Source organism: Nyctereutes procyonoides, unplaced genomic scaffold (assembly GCF_905146905.1).
Source record: "Nyctereutes procyonoides isolate TBG_1078 unplaced genomic scaffold, NYPRO_anot_genome, whole genome shotgun sequence".
Lineage (NCBI taxonomy): Eukaryota > Metazoa > Chordata > Mammalia > Carnivora > Canidae > Nyctereutes > Nyctereutes procyonoides.
The window spans coordinates 19,357,194-19,382,841 of record NW_026575034.1 but is presented as its reverse complement, the minus strand read 5'-3'; the positions used below and the strand labels follow the sequence as shown (position 1 = coordinate 19,382,841).

The window sequence follows — 25,648 nt, the reverse complement described above, 5'->3', positions numbered from 1 at the left end:
TCAAAGAGCAGATTTAGACCATCAAGAACTTCAAGTAATAGAATGGTCTAATAGACATTATAAAATATTGATTAGTATTTTTGAAGAAATAAAAGAACAAGAAATCTCAGGTTTTTGTTTTAGAAAGAGCACAAAAATTTGAAAAAAAACCCAGAGTCTAGAAATAAAAAAATATATTCATAAAAAATATATATTAAACAGTAGATTATTCATAACTGAAGAAAGAAATAATGAACTGGAAGGTAGGTCTTAGGAATTACCCAGAATATCATACACACACATACACGCACACACATATTTATATATTTACACACAGATGCAAAGAATGAAAAAGTGCAATTTGGCAATATCTATCAGAATTTAAATTGGGCAAAGTTTTTGATCCAGTAACTCCATTTCTTAGAGTATATCCAAGGATACTACTGTTATATAAGCACAATGAAGCATTGTCAGGGTATAGCTAAATAAATAATGATTTAATACTTGGAATACCATGGATCTTACAGAGAATGAAGGAGATTAATACATAATCACAAGGAATTATCTAAAAATATTTTTGAGTAAAAGAAAGCAATTTCAGAATAATGTAAGCAGTAACATCATTTATGAAAAAACATATGGAAATCAGGAACAAGGAAGAGATTCTTGGTTAAGGGAGAATTGAGATAGAGATAAATATGACATAGGGAAAGGAAGAAATATCTTCAATAATTGCTATTTTAGGAGTCCCGATTTGGTGGAGGGATTTATGTGGTAAGCAGGAAATGCCAATGCTGAATTAAATCATGGGTCAGTTTCACACAGAGAAAAGCACCCTGGCTCTTCTTGCAACTCCTTGAGGTGTGATGAACTACACAATGTTCAATGAACTACAAAATAGGGTTCAAGAAACTAGTTCTAGGCACATTGTCATGGCTGTTATAGCCCACGTTAATTGTGTTGTCCCAATTTAAAGTTTTAAAACTAGGGCGACATGGGTGACTCAGTGGTTGAGCATCTGCCTTTGGCTCAGATTGTGGCCCTAGAGTCCTGGGATCGAGTCCTACATTAGGCTCCCTGCAGGAAGCCTGTTTCTCCCCTGCCTATGTATCTGCCTTTCTCTGTGTGTCTCTCATGAATAAACAAAATCTTTTTTTTTCTAGGATTTTATTTACTTATTCATGAGAGACACAGGGAGAGGCAGAGACAAGGGAAGCAGGCTCCATGCAAGGAGCCCAATATAGGACTCGATCTCAGGACTCTGGGATGATGCCCCCAGCCGAAGGCAGATGCTCAACTGCTGAGCCACCCAGGCATTCCAAATAAACAAAATCTTAAAGAAGTTTTAAAACTAATTAGATGTTTGCCATTGTAATACCTATATACAAGTAATGAGAAGAATAAATGAAGCCCCTGAGACCTTAGTGAGTATCTCAGCCAGCATAATGGTGTAGGCATACCTAAACGCACCTAATTTTCTCAATCTCCTTGGACTTTCTCCCACTGGATTTTCAGTGGGATGTTAACAAACCTGTGCATATCTGATACTGAAGTCAAGGTTTTGTATTCTTTATAAATCCTATATAAATAATCCCTGACATATAGAAATGATTCCTAGAATTTGTCACTATCATAACATTTGACCAGCAGGTAACCTTCATTCTTTGTTATTGATTTATAAATGTCCTTCACGTTTGTAGTAGAAGCTGATAGTTGTTTATTTGAAGTAGATTCTCATTTACGGATTATTTGTTTACTACCATCCATTACTAGGTATAAACATGCACCATCTTACTTAACACAGCAGCCATGTGAGGTAAATATTATTATGTTAACTTTTAAAATAAGCATATTGGATCTCAGAAGGGTTATGTAAAATTTTCAAGATCATCTGGCTCATAAGTGACAGACCTTAAATTTATTGCCAGAGCTTTTGGTTCTAAAATCTTATTTTCTTTTTTTTAAAGATTTTATTTATTTATTCATGAGAGACACACAGAGAGAGAGGCAGAGACTTAGGCAGAGAGAGAAGCAGGCTCCATGCAGGGAGTCTGATATGGGACTTGATCCCAGGACTCCAGGATCACGCCCTGAGCCAAAGGCAGACGCTCAACAACTGAGCCACTCAGGCATCCCTAAAATCTTATTTTCATTGCAGTAACTATATGTTATGTTTTCCATATCATACTGGTACCCACATCCTATCTTGAACTCATTTGAGTCTTTCAGGTATATATTTTCTTTTTTTTTTTTTTCATTTCTTTTTTTTTTTTTTTTTTTTTTTTTTAAGATCTTGGGATCATACCCTGAGCCAAAGGCAGACACCCAACACCTGAGCTACCCAGGTTCCCTGTATATATTTTTTTTTATAAAAATATAAGACTTGGGCAGCCCCGGTGGTGCAGTGGCTTAGCACTGCCTGCAGCCTAGGGTGTGATCCTGGAGACCCTGGATCGAGTCCCACATCAGGCTCTCTGCATGGTGCCTGCTTCTCCCTCTGTCTCTGTGTGTGTGTGTGTGTGTGTGTGTGTGTCTATGAATAAATAAATTAAAAATCTTAATATATTATATATATATATATATGGCTTGCTTTAGATTTGTGTCCTTTAAACCCCTGATATAATCATGGATTGGCTAATGAAACTAGAGATTTAGCATTCTTACATACTGTATCAGGTTAATTCATGTGTAAATTTGATTGGATCACATTGGTTTAATCATCACTGCAAAGGGTACAGTTTTTCTTAGTAAGACTGACTAAGGGTACCAATAGTTATTTATCTGTATATTTTGTAAAAAAAAAAAAAAAAACGACTTAATGTTGAGGGTTTTTTGTTTTTGTTGAGGGTTTTTTTAAGTAGCAAATACTCCATTTGGAAAGTCAGGGATCTACACAGGATCAACAGTGTTCCTTTCAAAAACAGTTACATTTCTTCTCTTTCAAGTAGCAGACATCTGGTATTCTATAGTACTTCCAAAATATCATTTGATATTTGGTAATAGTTTTGATTTTATAGTACTTGCTGATTCTTTTCATTGTTTAGTACTTGCTTTTTCAGTGGGTCTGGCTTATTTCTTGCTGGGATGCTAGGATGCTGGGGTGCAGAGATGCAGGGATGCAGGGATAGTAGAATGACCTCAAAACTAGAGGTACCTGCAGGTTAGTTGATCTTCTCTTTAAAAAAAAAATCCTATGTTGGTATCGTCTTCCCATTTCCTCTGACTCAGCTACAAATTCCCCTCTAACCTATCAAATATTTCCCTATTCTATCCACTATGCTCAGTCTTTACGATTGCTACCCAAGCCAGTACCACACTGCACCTGGAATACTATAATATTCTGAAAGGTCTTTCTGTTAATTCTCTCAGTCCTCTAGAAGTTAGTCCCCTTAAAGTAGCCAGCATTATCCTATCATTATGTAAATTAGATCATGACATTCTCTTTTAAATTTTGCACTGTCTTCCCATTGCACTTAGAATAATGTTTAAACTCATTTTGACTCACAAAGCCATAGGTGATCTGGCTTCTGCCTAATTCTTGAGTCAATCTTGTATCACTACCCACCACATGGGCTTAGCTGTTCTTCAAAAATGCAAAGCTATCACTTTCCTTGCTATTGCAGTTCACACTGCAATGCTCTTCCACTCTATCTTAGCATGGCTGGTTTGCTTGTGTCATTTATGCATCATTTAAAATATCCCACATCATTTTTGGTTGGTTGAGATTTCCCTTTTTACATGAAAGCTCACTTCTGCATTCTGAATATGTCTTTCAATCCTTAAGTCAGCAGTTTATCCAAGTATTTTGTTGAGGATGTTTTAGGATATTTCATGTTCACAGCATTGCTTAAACTGAAAGTCTGTTTTAATTTTTGCATTTTTATGATTAAGCCTACTCATTAAATTTTGTTATTGTTCAAATGACCTCTTGATATTCCTTTCATTGTGTATTACTGTCTTGGTCTCACATGGCTGGCATAATATAAGCATGGAAGCATTTTTCCCACCTATTCTATATATGTTATTCATATGATTATGAAAAATATCTTTTTGTTAGGTCTATTTAGTCCCTAAAGTACAATTAATAATCCAAAGTGGATTTATTTCTCCTGTTGTCCTTCGGGTTAAACTCTACATGCAGCTTCCATTTACAGCCAATCTGTGATTATATTAATCAGGTAAAGTGATGTTATGCTCTTCTAACAAATCAACCCTGGAAAGTCAGTGTATCTAACACAGCATAGATTTGTTTCTCACTTCTAGTATGTCTCCAGTGTATTCTCTATTTTCCACATTCCTTCAAATCCCAGGCTGGTGGGAGGTACTACTATATTCTAGTTGTATCATATAGAATATATCACTGTGGAAGAGAAAGAGAAAGCTGTTCATTGGTAATTTAATTTGATCTAGAAGAAACAGTGCATTTCCTCAACTAGCCCATCGGCATGTACCGTTCACAGTCTTACCTAACTACAAAAGGGGCTGGCAAATGTGGTCTCCAAGGTGAACAAGGTAGGAGCATATTGGATATTGCTAAACACTAGCTTAAAGTCAATCCTTTTGACCGTTCTGGTTCTCATCAGATGTAAGGGTTCATTCAACAATCTGAACTGATCAAATGACGCAAGTGAGTGTTAACTGTGCTCTGATCTGAGTCATTGGTCTCTTTGTATCTTTGGCCTTAAAGTAATGGACATTAATATCTCAAATCATGCATAATGTAAATATGTTTGGAAACATTTTGTAGAGTGTAAGCATTAGACAAAAGGGATCTATGTTTTTATTTTTTTAAGTTTATTTAAGTAATCTTTACATCAAACATGGGGCTTGAAATCACAGCCCCCAGATCAAGAGCCTCATGCTCTTCCAACTGAGCCAGCCAGGAACCCCATTTTGATTTTTTAATAGGGGGAATGGAAAAGTAAATATGTTACCTATGAGATCACTGAATTTATTGAATATACTTGTTATTTATTTCAATAGGCATTGTTACAAATAAGATGGAGACTGAAAACCATACAATGGTGACAGAGTTCATTATTTTGGGGTTAACAGAGGATCCTACACTTTGTTCCATCTTCTTTGTGGTTTTTCTAGGAATCTATGTTGCTACCCTACTGGGCAATGTCAGCATAATCATGCTGATCCACAGAAGCCCTCAGCTTTACACCCCAATGTATCTTTTCCTCAGCCATTTAGCCTTTGTGGATATCGGGTATTCCACGTCAGTCACACCCATTATGATTGTGGGTTTCTTAAGAGAGAGAACTACTATCCCTGTTGCTGGCTGCATAGCTCAGCTTGGCTCTGATGTTATCTTTGGAACAGCTGAGTGCTTCCTGCTGGCCGCCATGGCCTATGATCGCTATGTGGCCATCTGCTCTCCACTTCTCTACTCTACACACATGTCTTCCAGAGTCTGCATCATCCTCTTGGCTGCTTCCTATCTGGGGGGATGTGTGAATGCTTCATCATTTACTGGCTGTCTACTGAGCTTGACTTTCTGTGGACCAAATAAAATCAATCATTTCTTTTGTGACTTCTCACCACTAGTAAAGCTTTCTTGTACCCATATTTATGTTGCTGAAACATCACCTGCTGTCCTAGCCGGGTCCATCATTGTAATCACACTGTTTATCATAGCTATTTCATATCTATACATCCTGCATTCGGTCCTAAATATGCGCTCCCCTGAAGGAAGACACAAGGCCTTCTCCACTTGTACTTCTCACCTCAGTGCAGTCACTTTGTTTTATGGGACAGTCACATTTGTTTATGTCATACCCAAGTCAGATTACTCGTCTAATCATATTAAAGTGGTGTCTGTGTTCTACACAGTGGTAATCCCCATGTTGAACCCCTGATCTATAGTCTGAGAAACAAAGAGGTTAAAGAGGCCATGAGAAAATTGATGGCTAGAAGACATTGGTTATTTTGAAAGCAATACAGTGTGACTCTAGAAACTCGAAAATGATAGCTTCCAGAACATATGTGATAGATGTTTATGTTTTCCATTAGCCTTATCACTTTATGTGAAGAGCAGTCTTAAATACACAATTGCAGTATGTTAATTAACGCCAAGTTTAATTTCTAATTTTCTAGAGTCACAAAATATATCATTTCATGAAATTCTGCTGGGTCCAAATCAAATGTGTATGTTTTGGGGTTAGAAGACTTGGAAAATACAATTTCACTTTTTCTCTCCTTTGTTCATTGTCTACAGTCCATGATTTGAGAGTGTTTTCTATCTCTTCTGTTAGGTTATGTATTTTTAAAATATTGTCTTATAAATTAACATCTTAGAAAGCATCATGTACTCAGTGGAAATGCAATTGATGTAGTGTTGTCAGTCCAGATAACTTTCTCTGGAAGACTTGGCCTGTCTTTTTTTTTTTTAATTTTTATTTATTTATGATAGTCACAGAGAGAGAGAGAGGCAGAGACACAGGCAGAGGGAGAAGCAGGCTCCATGCACCGGGAGCCCGACGTGGGATTCGATCCGGGGTCTCCAGGATCGCGCCCTGGGCCAAAGGCAGGCGCCAAACCGCTGCGCCACCCAGGGATCCCAGACTTGGCCTGTCTTATACAGGGTTGTCATAATCTTTTGAAATAGTTATGCTGGAGTCTTGAAAGATCTTATTCCTACCTAAAATAAGACCAAAAGAATACATTCCATAGTTTTGTCACCAAGATGACTTAATCCACATGACACAAAGGGAATTCTGAAGACAGACTTTGAGAGCTTTGAGAATTCCCAGTAATTTTTCATATTTCTCAAAAGTTTGTCTGCAAACACTTGTCTTTGAACTTTTGCTGACAAGCCTTTGATTAGTAGGAAAGACTACCACGGAGTGGTGCTAGGAAGGGGGCTATGGCACAGTGGAGCTTTTTTTAAACAAGCCAGTTGGTATTTCCAGGGTATAAAATTATGAATTTAGATACCCAGGCTGCTGCACACATGGAATATGCCTTTCATCCTTCTTTGTAATATCTCCCAGGGTGTTCATTGCCTCCACTTTTGTCATGGCTTTATTTTAGGTGTTTATGATTGAGCCTGGATAGTTTTTAGCCTCCTTAATTACCTCCCTGCCTCCAGAACTTTCCCCATGACTTCTGATTAATCATGTTTGAAGAGTAAAATATAGTTTTCCAATTATTACAAAAATGATGTGTGTCATAAGAATCCTAGAGCAAGAGTAGATTCCAACTCTCCCCAATTCAAAGTTCCCAGCATGTAAATTGGTGAAAGTATAACTCTTTGCAAACAGTCAAGGGTATAAAGACAGCCTACAGAAGGAGCTGGCTTAAAGAAGTCCTGGTAACTCAGTCATCTTGTGGATGAAGTTATTTATCCATAGTTTTCAAAAAAGATAACACCAGAGAATCCCAGGCTAGTCACTAGATTTTACAATGAAGCCATCAGGCAGTGTTCCCTCCCATCTCCCTGGACCTATTATGTTCCACATTAAACAAATATATATTTAAATATTTATTTGCATATCTTCTTTTGTGTAATGTCTCTTCAGGTCCTTTACCAATTTTATTCTCAGATGGTACTTTTCTTATTGATTTTGTTTTACTATAATCTGCCTATAAAATCCTTTGTCAGCTTTGTACATTTTAAGGTTACATTCCCATTCTGGTTTGCCTTGTCACTCTCTTAATTGTATCTTTTGATGAACAAAAGCTTTTAATTTTAATGAAGCCTAATTTAACAGTATTTTCTTTATTGTTTTTTTTAAGATTTTATTTATTTATTCATGAGAATACACAGAGAGGAGAGAGAGAAGCAGAGACACAGGCAGAGGGAGAAGCAGGCTCCATGGAGGAAGCCCGATGTGGGACTCGATCCCGGGTCTCCAGGATCACACCCTGGGCTGCAGGCAGCGCTAAACTGCTGAGCCACTGGGGCTGCCCTATTTTCTTTATTGTTTAGTGCTTTCGTGACAAGTTCAAGAAATATTTGTCCAATCCAAGGTTACAAAGATATTCTCTAATGTATTCTCCTAGAGGCTTTATACTTTTGAAACTCAGTGTTGAGTTGTAATTTTAAATATTTTTGTTTTGCCTGTGAATTCAAAAAGGCAAGGCCCACACATCTACTTACTGTGAGAATATGTGGGACTATGTGATTTTGCTTATATTACCAGTTCCTCCTCCAAGGCTGCTTTCTAAGTAAAATCCTTGGTGCATAAGAAAAGAGAATTTTGGAGTGAAATGATTTCTTTTTGCACTTGGGTTTCTTCTAGATTTCTGTCTGTCCAGGCAGTCCACACTGCCATCCAAGAATTGGCTAATTCTTTCTCATCCCTTCAAGGTTTCTCAGTATAATGCAGATAAGACTCTGTACCTGCCCTCAGGTATGCAATTTGCCACAGTTCTCTGATCACAAGGAAAGACAGGGAAATAATCCCATTTAAAATAACACAAAAAAGAATAAAATAACCTAAGGATAAATTTAACAAAGGAGGTGAAAGACTTGTAAAACTACAAGTAGGTGAAAACTACAAAATATTAATGAAAGAAATTAAACACAAGCAAATGTAAAAATATCCTGTGTTCTTGGGTTGGAAGATTTAATATTGTTAAAATATCCATACTACCCAAAGCAGATTCAGTACATCCCTATCAAAATCTCAATAGAATTTTGTTATAGAAATAGAAAAAACAACTCTAAGATTCATATGGAATCTCAGAGAGCCCCCAAACAACCAAAATAATCTTAAGAGGGAAGAACAAAGCTGTAGGCATCACACTTCCTGATTCAAATAATATTGCAAAGCTACAGTAATAAAAATGGTATGGTACTGGGCACCCCAAGTGGCTCAGCAGTTTAGCACCTGCCTTTGGCCCAGGGCGTGATCCTGGGGACCTGGGATCAAGTCCCATGTTGGGCTCCCTGCACGGAGCCTGCTTCTCCCTCTGCCTGTGTCTCTGCCTCTCTCTCTCTCTCTTTCTCTTCCCCCCCTCTCTGTGTGTGTGTGTGTGTCTCTATGAATAAATTTAAAAAATCTTTAAAAATGGTATGGTACTGACATAAAGATAGACATACAAAGCAATGAATACAATAGAGAGCTAAAAATAAACACATGGATATACAATCAAATAATTTTTGACAAGGGCACCAAGAATACACAGTAAGGAAAGGATAGATAGTTCCATCAATAAATGGTATTGGGAAAGCTGGATATCCACATGCAAAAGAATGAAATTGAACTCTTACATTACACACAAGAATCAACTCAAAACAGATTCAAGACTTAAATGTAAGAATTTAAACTGCAAGAAGAAAACTTCCAGAAGAAAACAGGGGGAAAGCTTCATATGATTATTCTTGGCAATAATTTTTTGGTATGACGTCGAAATCACAGGCAACAAAAACAAAAAGACAGGTAAGCGGGACCACCACAAACTAATAATCTGCACAGCAATGAAAACAATCATCAAAGTGAAAATGCAACTACAGAATGAGAGAAAATATTTGCAAACCACATATCTGATGAGAGGTTAGTTTCAAAAATATGTAAGAAACAACTCAATAAAAACAACTCAGTACCAAAAACACTAATAATTTGATTGAAAAATAGCCTAAAGAGTCAAATGGACATTTCTTCAAAAAAGACACAAAAATGTCCAAAGGTACAAGTAAAGATGCTCAACATCACTAATCATCATGTAGATGCAAATCATGACCACAATGAGATATCATTTCACATGTGTCAAGATGGCTATTATTTAAAAATGAGAGAGAAAGACAAGTGTAGATGAGGATGTGGAGAAAGAGCAAACTTTGGTACATTGTTCCTGGGAATGCAAAATGGTGTTATTACTATGAAAAACAGTATGGAAGTTAACCAATAATAGAACTATCATATCATCCAGTAATCCCACCTCTAGATATTGATCTAAAAGAGCTGAAATTAGTATCTCAGAGATACCAGCCCTCTCATGTTCACTCCAGCACCGTTTACAATAGCCAAGACAGGAAAGCAGCCTAAATGTCCACTGACAGATAAATGCATAAAGAAAATTTGGTATGTATACATATAATGGAATGTTATTAAGTCTTAGAAAAGGAAATTCTGCAATATGTGATGACATGGATGAACCTGGAAGATGTTATGCAAAGTGAAATAAACCCATCACAGGAGGGCTAAGTCTGTATGATTCCATTTTACAGTGTACCTAAAATAGTCACTCATAGACCCAAGAGTGGAATGATGGTTGTCAGAGGTTGGAGTTGGAGTGAAATGGGGAGCTGCTAGTTAACAGGCCTAAGGTTGTAGTTAAGCAAGATGAATAAGTCCTAGAAATCTGCTATAGAACATTGTATTATAGTTAACAATAATACTATAGGGTGCACATAGGAGCCAATGAAGAGGACATCTCATATTAGGTGTGCCATGGTAAAATAAAAATCTTAAAAAGTAGATTATTCATTTATTCACTGACTCATTCATTTGTTTTAAACTTCTATGTACCAGGCACTCTGCAATGTTCTAAGAATAAAGTGTGGAATGAGGCAGACATGATTCCTCCCTCACGGAAACGTAGGAAAGTAGGGGAAAAAAAGACATTCAGCAATTATTTACACTAGTATCTACATAAGCAAAGGTGTATTATGTACAAAACATATTTCAGGGTTTTAGAATTCTCTGAAACTGTTTACTGAGACTATGACTTAGTCTTAAACAAGACTTAGATGCCTCAATGATCAAATAATTTAAACCTCAGACCTAAGGTCGCTAGGAATTAGTTTTCCATTGGAAAGGGGTGGAGTGATGAATACAATTATAAAATAGTTTGTAATTGGGTAAAGATAGAGATGTGGGAGTGTGTATTTATCTTTAGGTCATAGCATAGTATCTGATACATAGACAGATTTTCTAAAAATTGTTTAACACTAATTCAACAAACATCTATTTAGTGCTTTCTATATTTCCAGCACTCTGCCATTAAAGAGGAATACAAATACCTATTTGTGCCATTCCTCCATCATAATTTGGCTTCTTGAAACCCAAAGGAATAGTATCTTCCTAGGACTGAGGGAGTCTCAGCATGTCCATTTCCTAATTTGCTGGGTTTGAGGTGTTTGAGCTGTTAGATCCTCCTAACATCGATTATCAGGTTTAGCTTTGTTCTGAAGGTTATTAACTGATGGGCTCTTTCAAGCCTAGAATCAAAGGAACCTGACTTTCAATCTTAAAGAAAGTTCTGCTATGTGGCCATGGTTCAAGAATACAGCCAGAGTCAACTGTTGCCATGTGTCTTTGACAACCTGCCAGTCTATGTGGCGGTTGTGGATGGCAGGGTCCTGAGAAAAATGTTAGGGTGAGCTTTGTTGTTTTATTAGAAAGTGTACATGTTGGTGGATCAAAGTTGGCAAAGGGGAGAGAAGGGCATGGTTAAGAAACGTTTGCCACCCACCAGTGTGGTATGTATGTCAAGGGTCCTAGGACAGATCTATATACCAAGCGAAAAATATATAGGATTTTTTAAATGTACATCACTTATGTTAAAATAATATTGCAATTCCAGTGGATTCATGTTTGTAAATTAAACTGTATTAGCAAACAGAAATTATCTCTAAACATAGATGACATGAAAACCTGGACCATTGAATATAGCCACATTTCAGAAATGCCACAAATTGTCACAGCCCATATTATTCTTGTTGATCTAATAATCAACTTCAATGATACTAAAATGTTATAATTATTTTCAATGTAATTAAATTAAAATGTTTAATTTCTTTATTTAATTAAAAAATAAATGGAGCCTCAGAGTATGTAGAAAGTATTTCAATTATATACTTTTATATAATCATGTTTACATGATATATCTCTGTCCCAATAGATTTGCACATGTAATTTCTCTATCCCAATGGATTCTCAATGTAGTTTTCCAAAACAAACTAATTTATAATAAGTGAAGTAAGTGATTTGGGCCTTATCTCAAATGACACAAACCTCACTTAAATATGGCTCTGCCATACGGTGACAATTCCTTGGAGCCTATCCCTAGTATTGCAGTGGATGTGTTACAAGTTTGTACTTTTCTTTTTTAAGGACACAGAAATATTTGATTCTCTTTTACGTACAAGAAATTACAAGTCGATTACTTCAAGAAAATTATTAGAAATTGGGCATTTATTTGTTGCATACATAGTACTTGGTCTTTTTTATCCACATCACATCATTTTTAACACAAGAATCACATGAGGTATGTATCATTATTTCCTTTTTATAGGTAAGGAAACAGATCATAAGCAATTTCTTTAATGTGCCAATGATTCCACAGATAGTGGGAGGCAGAGCTAGAAACCGATGCCAAGGTTGTGTGGCTACTAAAGTCCAAGGTATTTCTGCTCATCATTTTGCCTTCCCTGCTGGCACTCATATAAAACCTTGAAAGCATTTGTATCTTCCATACATTTATTTTTTTTCAAAAAATTTATTTCAGGTTGAGGCAGGCTTTGTCTTATTAAGAAAGCTAGAATGTGAGAATTCAGACATGTAACCCTAGTACTGTTCATACTGTAGGATGTCATTGTCATGACTCACATATAACATTGAGTAAAATGTGCATGGTTGCTGACAGTTATATGTGTATGTTTTCTTAATTTTTCTTCAGATAAAAGTTCTTCAGGAAAAAACCGAATTATCCAGAATATGTTGGTCTTTAAACTAGAAGAGCCATGGAAATGATTGAATGTAACTAATATATTCCCCTCTCCTTATTCAGGTGCTCTAATTTGAATGAAGGGAATATTTTTCTGAAATGCTAATCTTTCTTTCAACCCAATTTCCTAGCCTTACTAGCTGGCTACTTGCATCCATACTTCTCTAACTACCTCTCCCCCACATCATATACTCCTACTTCCTATTTCCCTATAGTTGCTTAATAGAACTGATGAAACCAAAACTTACTAATACAGGTCCCCAAATGCTTCACTTTCCAATTAACCCCAGCCCATAAAAATACCTGGACTCTTCTTGTTGCTTCATGCAATCTTAGAAGCATGAAAAAGTATGATGTACTCTTACTCCTAAAAGATTTTGCCAAATATCCATGAGTTAGCTCATAACAATAATAAAAATTCTATTTGGCCCTTTCATCTTGGACATAGACACTTCCCAGCCCTTGGTATCAATCATAACTAAGGACGTAATTTTTTTCATTCCAGGGAAAGGATCAAGTAAGAAAGAGATGCCAAAGTCAACTCCATATTTTTTGGCCCAATAATTGGATAAATGTATTGTGATAGTATTGACTAAAAAAGAAAATACTGGGCAGAGGCACATTTAGGGTGGGAGTGGAAAATCAAGAGCTGGCCTCTCCATGATCATTTCGGTGATTTACATTTTACGTTACTACATTCAGTATTGCTGTAACAATCACTCACATACTTCTTCTTACACATGGGAAAGACTTACTCCATGGCATACAAACAGAAGTAAAATAGCTGAAATCTAAGGTCATCGAGTGTTCAATTTTAACATTTTCATGAAATTTGGAAAGAAAATTTGTGTGCACAAAGTCCTCTGTGTGAGGTAGAGTTACCATTTAAAGACTGTAATTGTAGGGTTCTACTTAGATATCTACATTAAATGTGAAGTAATTTCAACCAGTTTAACCTTCTCTGGTTCTGATTTCAATAGGCACCATTAAATGGATAGATGGAGAATGAAAATCATACAACAGTGACAGAGTTCATTATTCTGGGATTAACAGATAATCCCACATTATGTGCCATCTTCTTTGTGATTTTCCTGGGAGTTTATATAATTACCATAGTGGGAAATATCAGTATAATCATCCTAATCCGAAGCAGCCCACAGCTTCACACCCCGATGTACCTTTTTCTCAGCCATTTGGCCTTTGTAGACATCGGGTATTCCACCTCAGTGACTCCAATCATGCTAATGAGTTTCTTAAGAGAGAAAACGACTATCCCTGTCACTGGCTGTATAGCCCAGCTTGGCTCTGATGTCACTTTTGGGACTACAGAGTGCTTCCTGCTGGCCACCATGGCCTATGATCGCTATGTGGCCATCTGCTCTCCCTTGCTCTACTCCACCCAGATGTCCCCAGTGGTCTGCTTCCTCCTATTGGGGGCTTCCTACCTGGGTGGATGCATGAACGCTTCATCATTTACTGGCTGTTTGATGAATCTAACCTTCTGTGGACCAAACAAAATCAACCATTTCTTCTGTGACCTCTTTCCACTCTTGAAGCTTTCTTGTGGCCATGTTTATATTGCTGAAATATCGCCCGCCATCTCTTCTGCATCCGTCCTCATAAGCACACTGTTTACCATAATTGTGTCCTATACCTACATTCTCCACTCAATCCTGAATATGCGCTCTACTGAGGGGAGAAAGAAGGCCTTCTCTACCTGCACCTCCCACCTCACTGCAGTCACTTTGTTTTATGGGACAGTTTTGTTCGTTTACGTGATGCCCAAGTCAACTTATTCAGCTGATCAGGTCAAAGTGGCATCTGTGATCTATACAGTGGTAGTCCCCATGTTGAACCCCCTCATCTATAGTCTGAGGAACAAGGAGGTAAAAGGAGCCATGAGAAAACTAATGGCTAAAATGCATTGGTTCTCCTGAATTACATCATATATAAATCCATAAATAACGAACCAATGATTTGAAAAAACATTTGTGCTGGATACTTTAATGATATTTATCACAAACTTTATCACTTTGATAGTGAAGATCTCCTACAAATACAAAAATCCAGTGTTCACTTCGGTATAGAGAGTTAAATGTATCATTAACATGGAAAAAAATTTAAAAAAACATGGAAATTTGCTTCATTCAAATTAAATATGAACTTTTAAAGGTAGAAATACCTTTGCAAAATTGTTCCATTTATCAGTTGTGAGTCTTATTTAAATATAGACAACTATTCCCACCAAAGATCAAATTTAATTGGATTCCGTCTTGTTAAACATTTGGGAAAACACTTTGTTCCCAGCAGGTGTGTAATAAATCATAATGTTAACAAGTCAAGCACTTCACATCACTTCCTTTAAAGGTACTTAAAGGTACTGTCCTGCCTTTGTCAATGGGTATTTAAACTTTTGGAAACATTGCTGTTAGGATCTCCAAAAAAGCTTCTATTTTCACTTTGTTTAAGCCAGAGCAAAAGATTATTCCTCTTTTGGCCATTCTGAGATCTAATCCAGATAACACAGAAGGAACTTTGTACACATCTCTGTGGACTGTTTTTGCAACTTGGGTCTCACCAGGTGAGTCTACAGTAAGATTTCAAAAGCTGAAGTTTCTTTGGAGGGGGAGACTGGGATATCAGGACTTTCTTTCAACAATAATTGATAGTAGGAGACATGAGATTATGGTTCAGGAAAGTAATACATTGGCTGCACACTTTGTAATGTCTCTCAGGGAGGTTCTACTATCACTGCTTCTTCCACTTGATCTTTCTGAAGGCACTTATGATCTAGTCTGATTATGTCAATTGTCTCCATATTGATTCCCTGCCTCCTGTACTCCTTTCACAATGATTTATGATTAATATTTTAGCTCATATATCTTATTATCAGAATATGAATAATGTCAGACAAATTCTGAGATAGTTTGGAGGGACCACTTTACAAGCTGACCTGGGTTCTTCCCTGGCAAATCAAGGAAACCTCCTCCTTTTCTGCCTGGAAGCTACTCTGTGGAATTTCTCTGATCCTATTTCCCCATTTGTGCCTCTTTACTTGCATAAATTATAGGCCTGTAATCTCACCAGTGCAGTAATTCTGAGGTTGAAGTCAGTATAGTTACAGGCCTTTACAAAGAGAAGGCCCCCAAACGTATAACTTGTCTTGGAAGGGCATCTTGGGAGTCATGATGGGAACTCTGCACCCTGGTGGTTGAAGTTTTTCAGTTTCTGGAAGTCTTTGTCTTCCTCTTTCCTCTTACACTTGGCTTTTCACCAGGGTACATGCTCGACCTTCTGCCCTGCTGCCCCTCCCCCATGGGTCATCTTATCTTCTCCCATGAGCTCAGCTGCCACCTGTGTGGTAACAGAATCCATATACACCATTCCTTGGAAGACAGACAAACTTCCTCACTGGCCTTCCCCCAAAACTCTCAAACTCAGTGCGCCCTGACTTGAATTAATCATACTTCTCACAGAACTATTCCTTCTCCTCTGGTCCTTTCTTAATAAGTGGCATCTCTTTATAAGGCTTACTATGCAAGAGATTTGAGGTGACCATCACTGCACACCCACCAAAACAGTCTGCCTCCTTCCAGATGGAAGACACATGCATCCTGACTGTTTCCTTACCTAAGTCTCTCCTGTCTAGGTGCTTACAAACTCCAGTTGAATATGGTAAGTCCATGCCGAGGTTTTTCCTTTGTATTTCTACTCTAAGGGATTCAATAATCCAATCACCCAGATGTAGGTGGTATGATGTGGAACTATTAGCATCTTTTGTTGGAGAGGATACACATTGGCACCTATTCTTTCCCTCCCAAATTCTAAATCAATTGAGGAAATGACAAAAAGAGAAGACATATGGGAGAGCAAAATATTAACCTGTATAAATGAAGAAGCTGATATTAGATTATCTAACACATATTTGTGGACACAGGTGTTTTTGTGCTTTGAATCCCAGAACTTGACATTCTTCTCTGTTCCTGGCAGTACTAGAAACACTCAGGTCTCCCCAGAGAGACTAGGCCTTACCCCATCTGCTTTTAGTATGGCCAAGAGTATCCCAGAGCACTGAGGGCAGACTCACTCCCAAGAGAAAGGGGGAAAGGGAAAGGCTGGGATTGCTCTTATGGGTTGAATTGTGTTCCTCAAAAATTCATATGTTGTAGTCCTAACCACCAGTATCTCAGAAAGTGAGCTTGTTTGGAAATAGATACAAATGTTAGAGATGTAATTAGTTTAGATGAAGTCATATTGCAGTTAGGTGGGCTTTTAATTCAATATGGCTGGTGTTCTTATTTAAAACACAAAAAAGAGGGAATTTGGACAGACAACACAGAGGGAGAAGAACCTCATGTGAAAATAAAGACAGAGAAGTGGATTATGCTTCTATAAGCCAAGGAACTCCAAAGATTGCCCACAAACCATCAGAAGCTAAGTGAGAGAGCTAGAACGGATCCCACAGCCCTTGGAAGGAACCAACCCTGCTGACACCTTGATCTTGGACTCCTAGCTTCCAGAACTGTGAGACAATCCATTTTTGTTGTTGAATCCACTCAGTGTATGGTACTTTGTTACGGCTGCCCTCAAAAGCTAATACTACTACAAATCTAGTTTTCCCCTCCAAACTTAGCATCAGCTAATTTTCTAATTCTAGGAAAGGAGGGAGTGAAGGCTAAGAAAGGTGTGTGTTATGCTAGAGGATATCTCTTCAAAAGGGGGATAGAGAATATTAGGAATGGTAAAAAGTATTTTCCACAAAAAAGTGCATCAAAAAATAAGGATCAAGGATATCCCTGTGGGAACAATCAAAAACTCCTTTTGTAAGACTTTTTTTTTTTTTTCAGAAGTTTCCTGATTACTATGGATTGTAGATTGCTCTTAGAGGGCAGATTATGAAGTGAGAGAACATTTTGAGGGTCCTGAACTCTTGTGCTGTTAAAAGATTTTTGTCTATGTAAGTTTCAGGAAAACTTTCTTTTTCTGGAATGGATTGGGTCTTAGTAAGTCATTGACATTCCTCATATTCTATGAACCTTACCCGTAGCAAAGTATTGAAGAAGAATGAAGGCAAAGGGGCAAGAGGTAATTTCTGGGGGGTGAGGAACTCATTGAATACTGAAACTGGGATGGTGGTTATACAAGTGTTTACATTTGTCAAAAGTCATCAACCTCTATATTTAAATTGTGTATGTGTATATTATACTTCAATAAAGTTGCTATTTTAAAAGATTTTACAAGACAGTCTCCTTTCTTTCTCATTTTAATCTGAGGCTATAGGCAGTGGAGACAGGATTACCATCTACTTACCAATGTAGGCCAATTCTATTTCTTATTTCTCAAAATTGTTCCTCCACCTATTGTACCTCCTCTAGTTTCCCAGACATTTATTCTTTTTGATGTCCTTCCTTCCTTACTTCAGCACTATGCCCATACCAACATTGACTTTCTTTCTGCTTAAAAAAATTCTATTATTTTGATGCACCTGGGTGACTCAGTCAGTTGAGCATCTGCCCTCAGCTCAGTCATGATCTCTGGGTGCTGGGATCAAGTCCAACTTCAGGCTCCCTGCTCAGCGGGGAGTCTTCTTCTCCCTCTCCCCCTGCCCCTCCCCCAGATTGTGCTCTCTCCTCCTCTATCTCAAATAAATGAACAAAAAAGAAATCTTTTTAAAATTATATTATTTATTCTTTTATTACAGGTTTTCTGGTGATGAATTTTAAGTTTGGGGTGGGTTTGTTTTTGGTCATAAAAGTCTTTATAGCACCTTTATTCTTTTTTTTCATTTTTAAATGTTTTTATTTTGAAATAATTATAGATTCAAGGAGCTGCAAAGATAGTACAAGGAGGCTGTGTTTTACCCAGGGGTTGCTGAAGTACCATATCAAAACCAAGAAATAGACACTGAGACAATGTATTAGTATAGTTCTGTGCACCTTCATTCCTGAGATAACCATTTTGGGTAAATTTCTAGGTTACCAGTTAAAAATCTTGGATCACTTTTAAGATGCAATTGTTTACTTGTTTCTATCATTTCTCTCAGAAATTCAGCTATCAGCCTTCCTCCCTTCCCTCCTCTTTTCAAAAGGAATATGTCTTATATTTCCCCTGATGATGTAGGGGAACATCATCAAAGAGATGTGACCAGCCATTGACCCAATAGCTGGACCCAGGCATTCAGAGGCTGCTGGCCACTTCCCCTGTCCTTGGAATGTGGATTCCACTTGCCTTTCTGGCTCCCAGAGGCTGCTCCAAGGACACAGCCTTGAGACAGTAACATGGTATTGAAAACACCTACATGGTCTGCATGGCTATACCCAGTTAAAGCCTCCTTACAAGCTTTTAAAATTTGGCTGGCAGGTGTGGGGATCCATTTGCCATCTTGCTGCTGCCCAAGACAAGCCATGCATGTAAGTTCTCTCTACTTCTTAAAACTGCCACCTTCCTACTGGGAGTGGCCACCTCATTTTTTGGTTTCTCCCCACCCTGTGTACAAGGGAGCTGGTTTCAAATCATACCTGGGAAGCTTCCAGGAGAAGGTTTTCAACCAATACCCTAGAAGTTTTTCACATTTGCTTTGGCTCCCTGTAGTCCCTGTGATGATTTCCAAAAGTGTGGTTGTTCTACTTACTGTGTTTGGAAGTACTTCGTTTTGCTTGGACTTCAATTGCACATGTGTTATGTCTTTTTACAATTTCCTATATAGCTCTCGCACTTTTTTGTATTTTTTAAATGTTTTTCTCCAGCCAGTAACATGTATGTTCTCTACCGACCTTTCTGTTTACTAACCATCTTTTCTGCTGTGTCCAATCTACTAAGAATTCGTCTGCTGAATTCCTAATGTACTTTCCATTTCTAAGATTTAAACTTGGTTATTTTTGTTTTTAAAAAAATGCTTTGTATTCAGTTCTCTAGTGTAATTCTTCATTTTATTCCTCTGTTTCTCTTAAATATATTTTTACTGTTTATTTTGAAGATCTAATTTTTATGCATTTGGTCCTAGCAAGTTATTGGCATATCTTGTTGTTTTGTTTTTTGAATGATGGGCAATATAGATAAAAAGTTGTAGAGGCTCTAGATGAGATTATCTTCCTCCAAAATGTATTCAGTCTTCTTCTAGTAGGCAGATAGAGCACTGGATTAATCCCTTTGAAGAAATGGAGTTCTAGCCCCCAGAGGGGTAATTCGTATAACAAAATAACTCCTGTCTCTTTGTACAGCATAACTCCTAAACTTGCATCCTGGTAAAATGGTGGTGATATTTCCAGTATAGGTTAGGTGCCACATTTTGTTGGGGATGATCTGTTCCTGGTTTGGCCTTATTTCTTGATGTTGCAATTGCCTCCAAGATACAGTCCTTCAGGATTTCCAAGTAGAAGCATAAGGTGTTACAGGTCCCCTCTACCTTAAACAGCCTATCAAACCAGCACTGCAAAATGCATGAATCTGCTGAGATCTTCAGCCTCCCCCAGGCAGATTTCCAGCTGGTATTTTGATAACTTGCCAGCCCATATGTAACTTGGAAGTAGTCAAATCCCTTAAAGAGAAATTGCACATAGGACTTCAGGCTCATGTCTCTATAGTTTTTCATCTCCAGGATCCTGATTCACAAATCTTAGCTGCCTTGGCATCTCTGACCTCAGATTTCTATGGACTCACCCTGCCACATTACCAAAACCCCCAGGCTGTAGCTTTTTGCTCAGTCCCTGTTCCTCTTGATATCATTTGGCAAATGCATTTATTTGTGAGGCTCAAGGAAGGATGTACTGAGGAAATGACATTAAACGGAGGCATAAAGGAACATAGGAATAAGGTGATCATTGCTATCTGGAAATGCAGAAACAGGTGGGTCAAAGTAGTGATGTGGGAGGCTGAACTAATTATCCTTAGCTCAAAGTACGGTGTCTGGTACACAGCAAGCATTCCACAAGGATCTGTTGGTTAAACATTAATTCCAGTTCAATGAATATTTATTTGGTCTCCTTATTCCTAGCACTAGATTAGGAACTGAGGAAACAAAGTTGAATATATCGTGTATTTTTTTTTCAAGAAGTTCACAAAGAAATGCTTCTTAAAAATACAATGGTTTCCTTTCAAATGGTAATAAAGTACTAGTTGCCATTTTTTAAACTTTAAAATTTTTTAAAGTTTCTGTACTTCTTAATGTATATATTTGAGGTGAACAACATGATTTTTTACATACATATACATAGTGAAATGATTAATACAGTCAAGCTTATCAACACATCCATCTCCTCACATAGTTACCTTTTTAGGTGTAGTGAAAACTAGCTGAAATTTGCTCTCAGCAAACTTCCAGCATGAAAATATAGTATTAACTACTTTTATCATGCTCTACTTTAGATCTCTAGAACATATTCATTCTACATAATTGCCACTTTGTGCTCTTTGACCAGTGTCTCCCCATTTGTACTACTTCCCCAACCCTGGTAACTACTGTTTTACTCTATGTTTCTAGGTTCCACTTCTTAGAGTCCACATACAAGTGAGATCCAACAGTATTTTTATTTCTTTGTCTGGCTCATTTTACTTAATATGGATGTCTGCAGCATCCATGTTGTTGCAAATGGCAAGTTTTCCTTCTTTTTCATGGCTGAATAATATGCCATTGTATATAAATACATCTATAGACAAGATCATGTGGTTTTTATCTTTCATTCTGTCAACGGAGCATATCCCATTGATTGGTTTGCATATGTTAAAACCATCTTGCATCCCAGGGGCATATCTCTACTTAGTCAAAATTGAGACTTAAATCATGAGATGAAAAAGTTTAAGATGATTATATGCGGAAACAGAGACTTTCACGTTAATTAGGGGAACTTTATGAAAACAGAATGGTAAAGTTTGTGAATGGCTGGTCAGAGAACTTCTAACCAAATTTTTATTCAGTGTCAAAGAATGGGACCTGGAGACCCAATAGGCTCTGACACCACCTATAATCAATGAAGCTATGATTTGTATCCTAGTTACAAACCCTTTCGGAGCTCTCTTCACCTGTATTCACTCTAGCACAACCTCATGCTTCCTCTCTCATTTTTTTTTTCATGCTTCCTCTCTTGAGATTGTTCTTTCTTTACAGGGTTTTCTTCCAAGATGTTTTGCTTCCATTCTGGAATCTTCACTCGACCTATCAACTTTACAAAGAGCTCATTCTCTACCTCTTCATTTTAACTAAACCTGTTGTCTGAGAAGGACACAACTGCTTCTCAGTTTTGTCAAAAGGAAGTTGCTCATTTCCCTATGCTACAAGCACCAGCCACAAGGTTGATAATCTCCTAGCTTCTTACTATATTTCTAAGTCATTTTTTGCGTATTTATGATAAAACGTTTTCCTCATTGGCACCAATCTTATCCAGCTATGAAACAATATACAGTTGACCCTTGAACAATGCAGGGCTTAGGAACACAGTCAAAAGCCACATGTAACTTTTGACTCCCCTCAAAACTTCATTCGGGTACCTGGGTGGCTCAGTTGGTTAAGCTCCTGACTTCCACTCATGTCATGATCCCAGGGTCCTGATATCAAGCCTTGCATCAAGCCCCACATGTTGCCCCACAAGGGGTTTCATGCTCCTGGCTCAGGGAGGAATCTGCTTCTCCCTCTCCTCTGCTCTTTCCCCTGCTCATGCTCTCTTTCTTAAATAAATGCATTTTTTAAAAGTCAACAGATATTTTGTATGTTATATGTAGTATATGCGGTATTCTTACAACAATCTAGGGTAGAGAAAAGAAAATGTTAAAATCCTAAGGGAAGAAAAAATACATTTACAGTACTGTATTTATGAAAAAGTCCCCACATAAGTGGATCTGTGCAGTTCAAACCAGTGTTGTTCAAGAGTGAACTGTACTATTGTCCTCAGTCTTTCACTGACTCCTCGATTTCTTCTCATGTATTAGCAGGTTTCCACCAGCCTCTTCATCTTGTCCCCACCTCAGTCCCTCAGACCTCCAACACTGCCAATTTCACACGATGTGGCTGTTCCATTAGACAATGTGACCTCAAAATGCCTAAACTCCTTACAGCACCTAACAAGTTCCACAATCCACATGAGAATCTTACTACAATGACCTCAATTAGATTCTTCAGTTATATATAGCACCTTCCACTTCTGTGATTTTCTTAAACTAGAAGCTATTGATTTTCATGCTCTAACTCAAATAGCATTTGAATTATCTGCTTTTTGAAGACTTCAGAAAGTTAATTATGAAACGATCTAGCCTACTCCTTTCCTGGGGAATAGAAAGAATAGCTCTTTGGCAGACTTTTCTATATTATTCCTGAAATTTGGCATATTAAAATGTCTCTTTTGCCGTAATTTTCATCAGTTTATTTTTTCCAGGAATTCATCCATTCCCATCTAGTTTCCTGATTTCTCTGAATAGAGTTGAATAAGGTCATTCTTAAAATTCCTTGAAATTTCTCTGTATTGTGGTCTTTTACTCATTTCAAGTCTAAATCGTGTTTGCAGTTTCTCCTTTTTTGATTTAGTAGATTAGTGATTTTCCTTTTCATTTGCTCACTCTCCTTTTCATTTTTTCCTCCTTTTCCATTTTAGAACAATTTTTTCCTTCTTCCAAAAGCAACATGTCCAAGCTGTTTTTGATATGTTTACTACATACATATGTGCATGTGTATATATGTATGCATTTATAGGTATATATGTACATATATATGTAATAACATTTTAAAATATTTTTCTCATTTTAAAATATTTTAAAATGACATTTAGTTTTGTAGTAGGAGTGAGACCAGTGTATATCAGGCACTTAGAATGCCCTTTAAATGCTTTGTACACAAAGTGATGATTCTATTGGAAATATTCCACTTTTCCCACTTTTATTTATCAAGAGTCTGCACATTTTTAACTGTGCGGTGTTCGTTTATTCAACATCTGAGGGATGAACCTATCTGTCCTGCCTAGAACCTTCCTTAGGGCAGTCTGCATTTCTTTGTTTCTGAGACTATAAACAATCGGGTTAAGCAGAGGGGTCAGCACCGTATATGTGACAGCCATCAGCATGTCCTCACGGAACGAGTCCCTGTCCTTGGGCCTCAAGTAGACAAAGCCAGCAAATCCATAGTGTATGCACACCACAGTGAGGTGGGAGGAGCAAGTGGAAAAGGCCTTATACCTCCCCTTGGCAGAGGGCATCTTCACAACGGTGGATGCAATGAAGACATAGGACATCATAATGAAGACAAAGCTGCCCACCAACACAAAAGCAGTGAATGCAAAAAGAACCATTTTTTGAAAAAAGGTGTAATCACAGGCAAGGCAGACCACAGGTGAGATATCACAGAAGAAGTGCTGGATGATGTTGGAGTCACAGAAAGACAAGTTGAATACAATGATGACAATGCACAGAGAAACCAGGAACCCAGCCATCCAAGAGGCCATGATGAGCTGAAAGCAGATCTTATGGGTCATCAAGATGGGGTAGTGCAGTGGGTTGTGAATGGCAATATAACGGTCATAGGACATGGCAGCCATGATGAAGCAGTTATTGGCTCCCAAGCCAAAGAAGAAAAACATCTGTGTGGCACACTCAGGAAGAGAAATGGTCTTGCAGTCTGCTAGCAAGTCCACTAACATGCGGGGTATGATTGCCATCGTGGTACATGTTTCTGAAAAGGACAGACCGCAGAGGAAAAAGTACATAGGGGTGTGAAGGTTGTAACTGAGCCTGATGGCCACCATTACGGACACATTTGCAGCTAAGATGGTCACATGGGAGAAGAAAATCATCACAAAGAGGAGAGCCTGCAAGTCTGGGAAACTGGAGAACCCCCACAGAAGGAATGTGCTCACTGTGGTATGATTGCCCATCATTCAATAGGCTCAGTAACTTTCTCCAACAGGTGTAGACATTCTTGAGGTCAAGATTCAAGATTATAAAAAGCACTGAGGTCACCTGGCCTTTAATCCAAGGCTCCTGTCTCCTGACAAGACAACTCTTAATATAGAGAGCCTGAGAAATGGGAGTTCAATGCACCTGGCTGAATTCAAAGCCAGAGTGATGAGGAAAAAGATTCTAGTAGGAGAATCTGTATAAATACCCTAGAGTACACTGAAAATATTATTCGAGGAACCCCTTCATTTATCATCCCGTTCTGTCCCCTACAGTCAGAATCTGCAAGAAAGAGAGAAATATGAAGGGAAAAATGCTTATTTTCTCACCTACAGGTGTATGAGAAGTAACAGGTAAAAAATGCTTATGTGATCTAATCCTTGCGTGGCGTACAGAAGTGCCTAACGATGTTACTGAATAATACTACTTTAAGAGGTAAAAGATTTTGAATGGCTTCTAAACATTCTTGGAATCTCTAGAGTTGCTCTGCAGAAGGCAGTGGCTACTTAGCTAACAATTATGCCAATGAGTAGATCTAATAAATGAATTCATCATCTTGAAATTTGTCCTGGTTTCCTATTTACGACAGTAAGCTGAAGCAGGAGGTGTCAATAACTGTCTCCCATTCAGGCAGATCTTAGAGGCAACATGGTTATGGAGAGACTATCCCATCCTGGATGGCTTGTGTCCATAATGTCCTGATGAATTCTTGAGCTTTCAGGAAAACTTCCAGGACATTTTCTAACTGATCCACTGATGGAAAGGGCTGCCTTGCAGCATGGCTATTATTAGAACTCAAGTTCCTCAGGTTCTTTTCATCACTTCTTAAACTATCCACTCTGTGTGTGAGATGACAGGATGAAAGTCACCCAGAGACTTCCCATACAATGTGGGGTTTGGTTTCAGGCACTATTGTCTGGGAAGGAAAGGAAAACAATGAGAAGACATCAGTATGGAGTTGAAGGCTGGGGAAAGAATGGTAGGGACACACATTTTGTAGGATCCACAAAGCTTGAGGAGAATAAAAGAAAATATATCTTTAGCTGAAAAGTGTGTATACTCTTCGTGTACTGAATTAGTGGGTCAAAAAAATACAAGGGAGTAATCAGGTAAC

The 25,648-nt window shown here is 37.8% G+C and overlaps 3 protein-coding genes across 3 annotated transcripts; 2 read left to right on the top strand and 1 right to left on the bottom strand.

Annotated features, from left to right (window-relative positions):
- The first annotated feature begins 4,979 nt into the window (after window positions 1-4,979).
- On the top strand, window positions 4,980-5,843 carry LOC129505155 (olfactory receptor 481-like). The gene has a single exon (XM_055318120.1). The coding sequence runs from the start codon at window positions 4,980-4,982 to the stop codon at window positions 5,841-5,843; it is 864 nt and encodes a 287-aa protein (XP_055174095.1).
- A 7,809-nt stretch (window positions 5,844-13,652) lies between these two features.
- On the top strand, window positions 13,653-14,597 carry LOC129505156 (olfactory receptor 481). Its single transcript, XM_055318121.1, has one exon. It carries the CDS (start codon window positions 13,659-13,661, stop codon window positions 14,595-14,597), a length of 939 nt encoding a protein of 312 aa, XP_055174096.1. The 5' UTR covers window positions 13,653-13,658.
- Window positions 14,598-23,546: 8,949 nt separating this feature from the next.
- LOC129504815 (olfactory receptor 10T2-like) lies at window positions 23,547-24,512 on the bottom strand. The gene has a single exon (XM_055317699.1). The coding sequence runs from the start codon at window positions 24,510-24,512 to the stop codon at window positions 23,547-23,549; it is 966 nt and encodes a 321-aa protein (XP_055173674.1).
- Window positions 24,513-25,648: the final 1,136 nt, after the last annotated feature.

Excerpts from the sequence above, each read along its gene's own strand:
- LOC129504815 (XM_055317699.1), bottom strand. The coding sequence starts at position 24,512 with ATGGGCAATCATACCACAGTGAGCACATTCCTTCTGTGGGGGTTCTCC.
- LOC129505156 (XM_055318121.1), top strand. The coding sequence starts at position 13,659 with ATGGAGAATGAAAATCATACAACAGTGACAGAGTTCATTATTCTGGGA.
- LOC129505155 (XM_055318120.1), top strand. The coding sequence starts at position 4,980 with ATGGAGACTGAAAACCATACAATGGTGACAGAGTTCATTATTTTGGGG.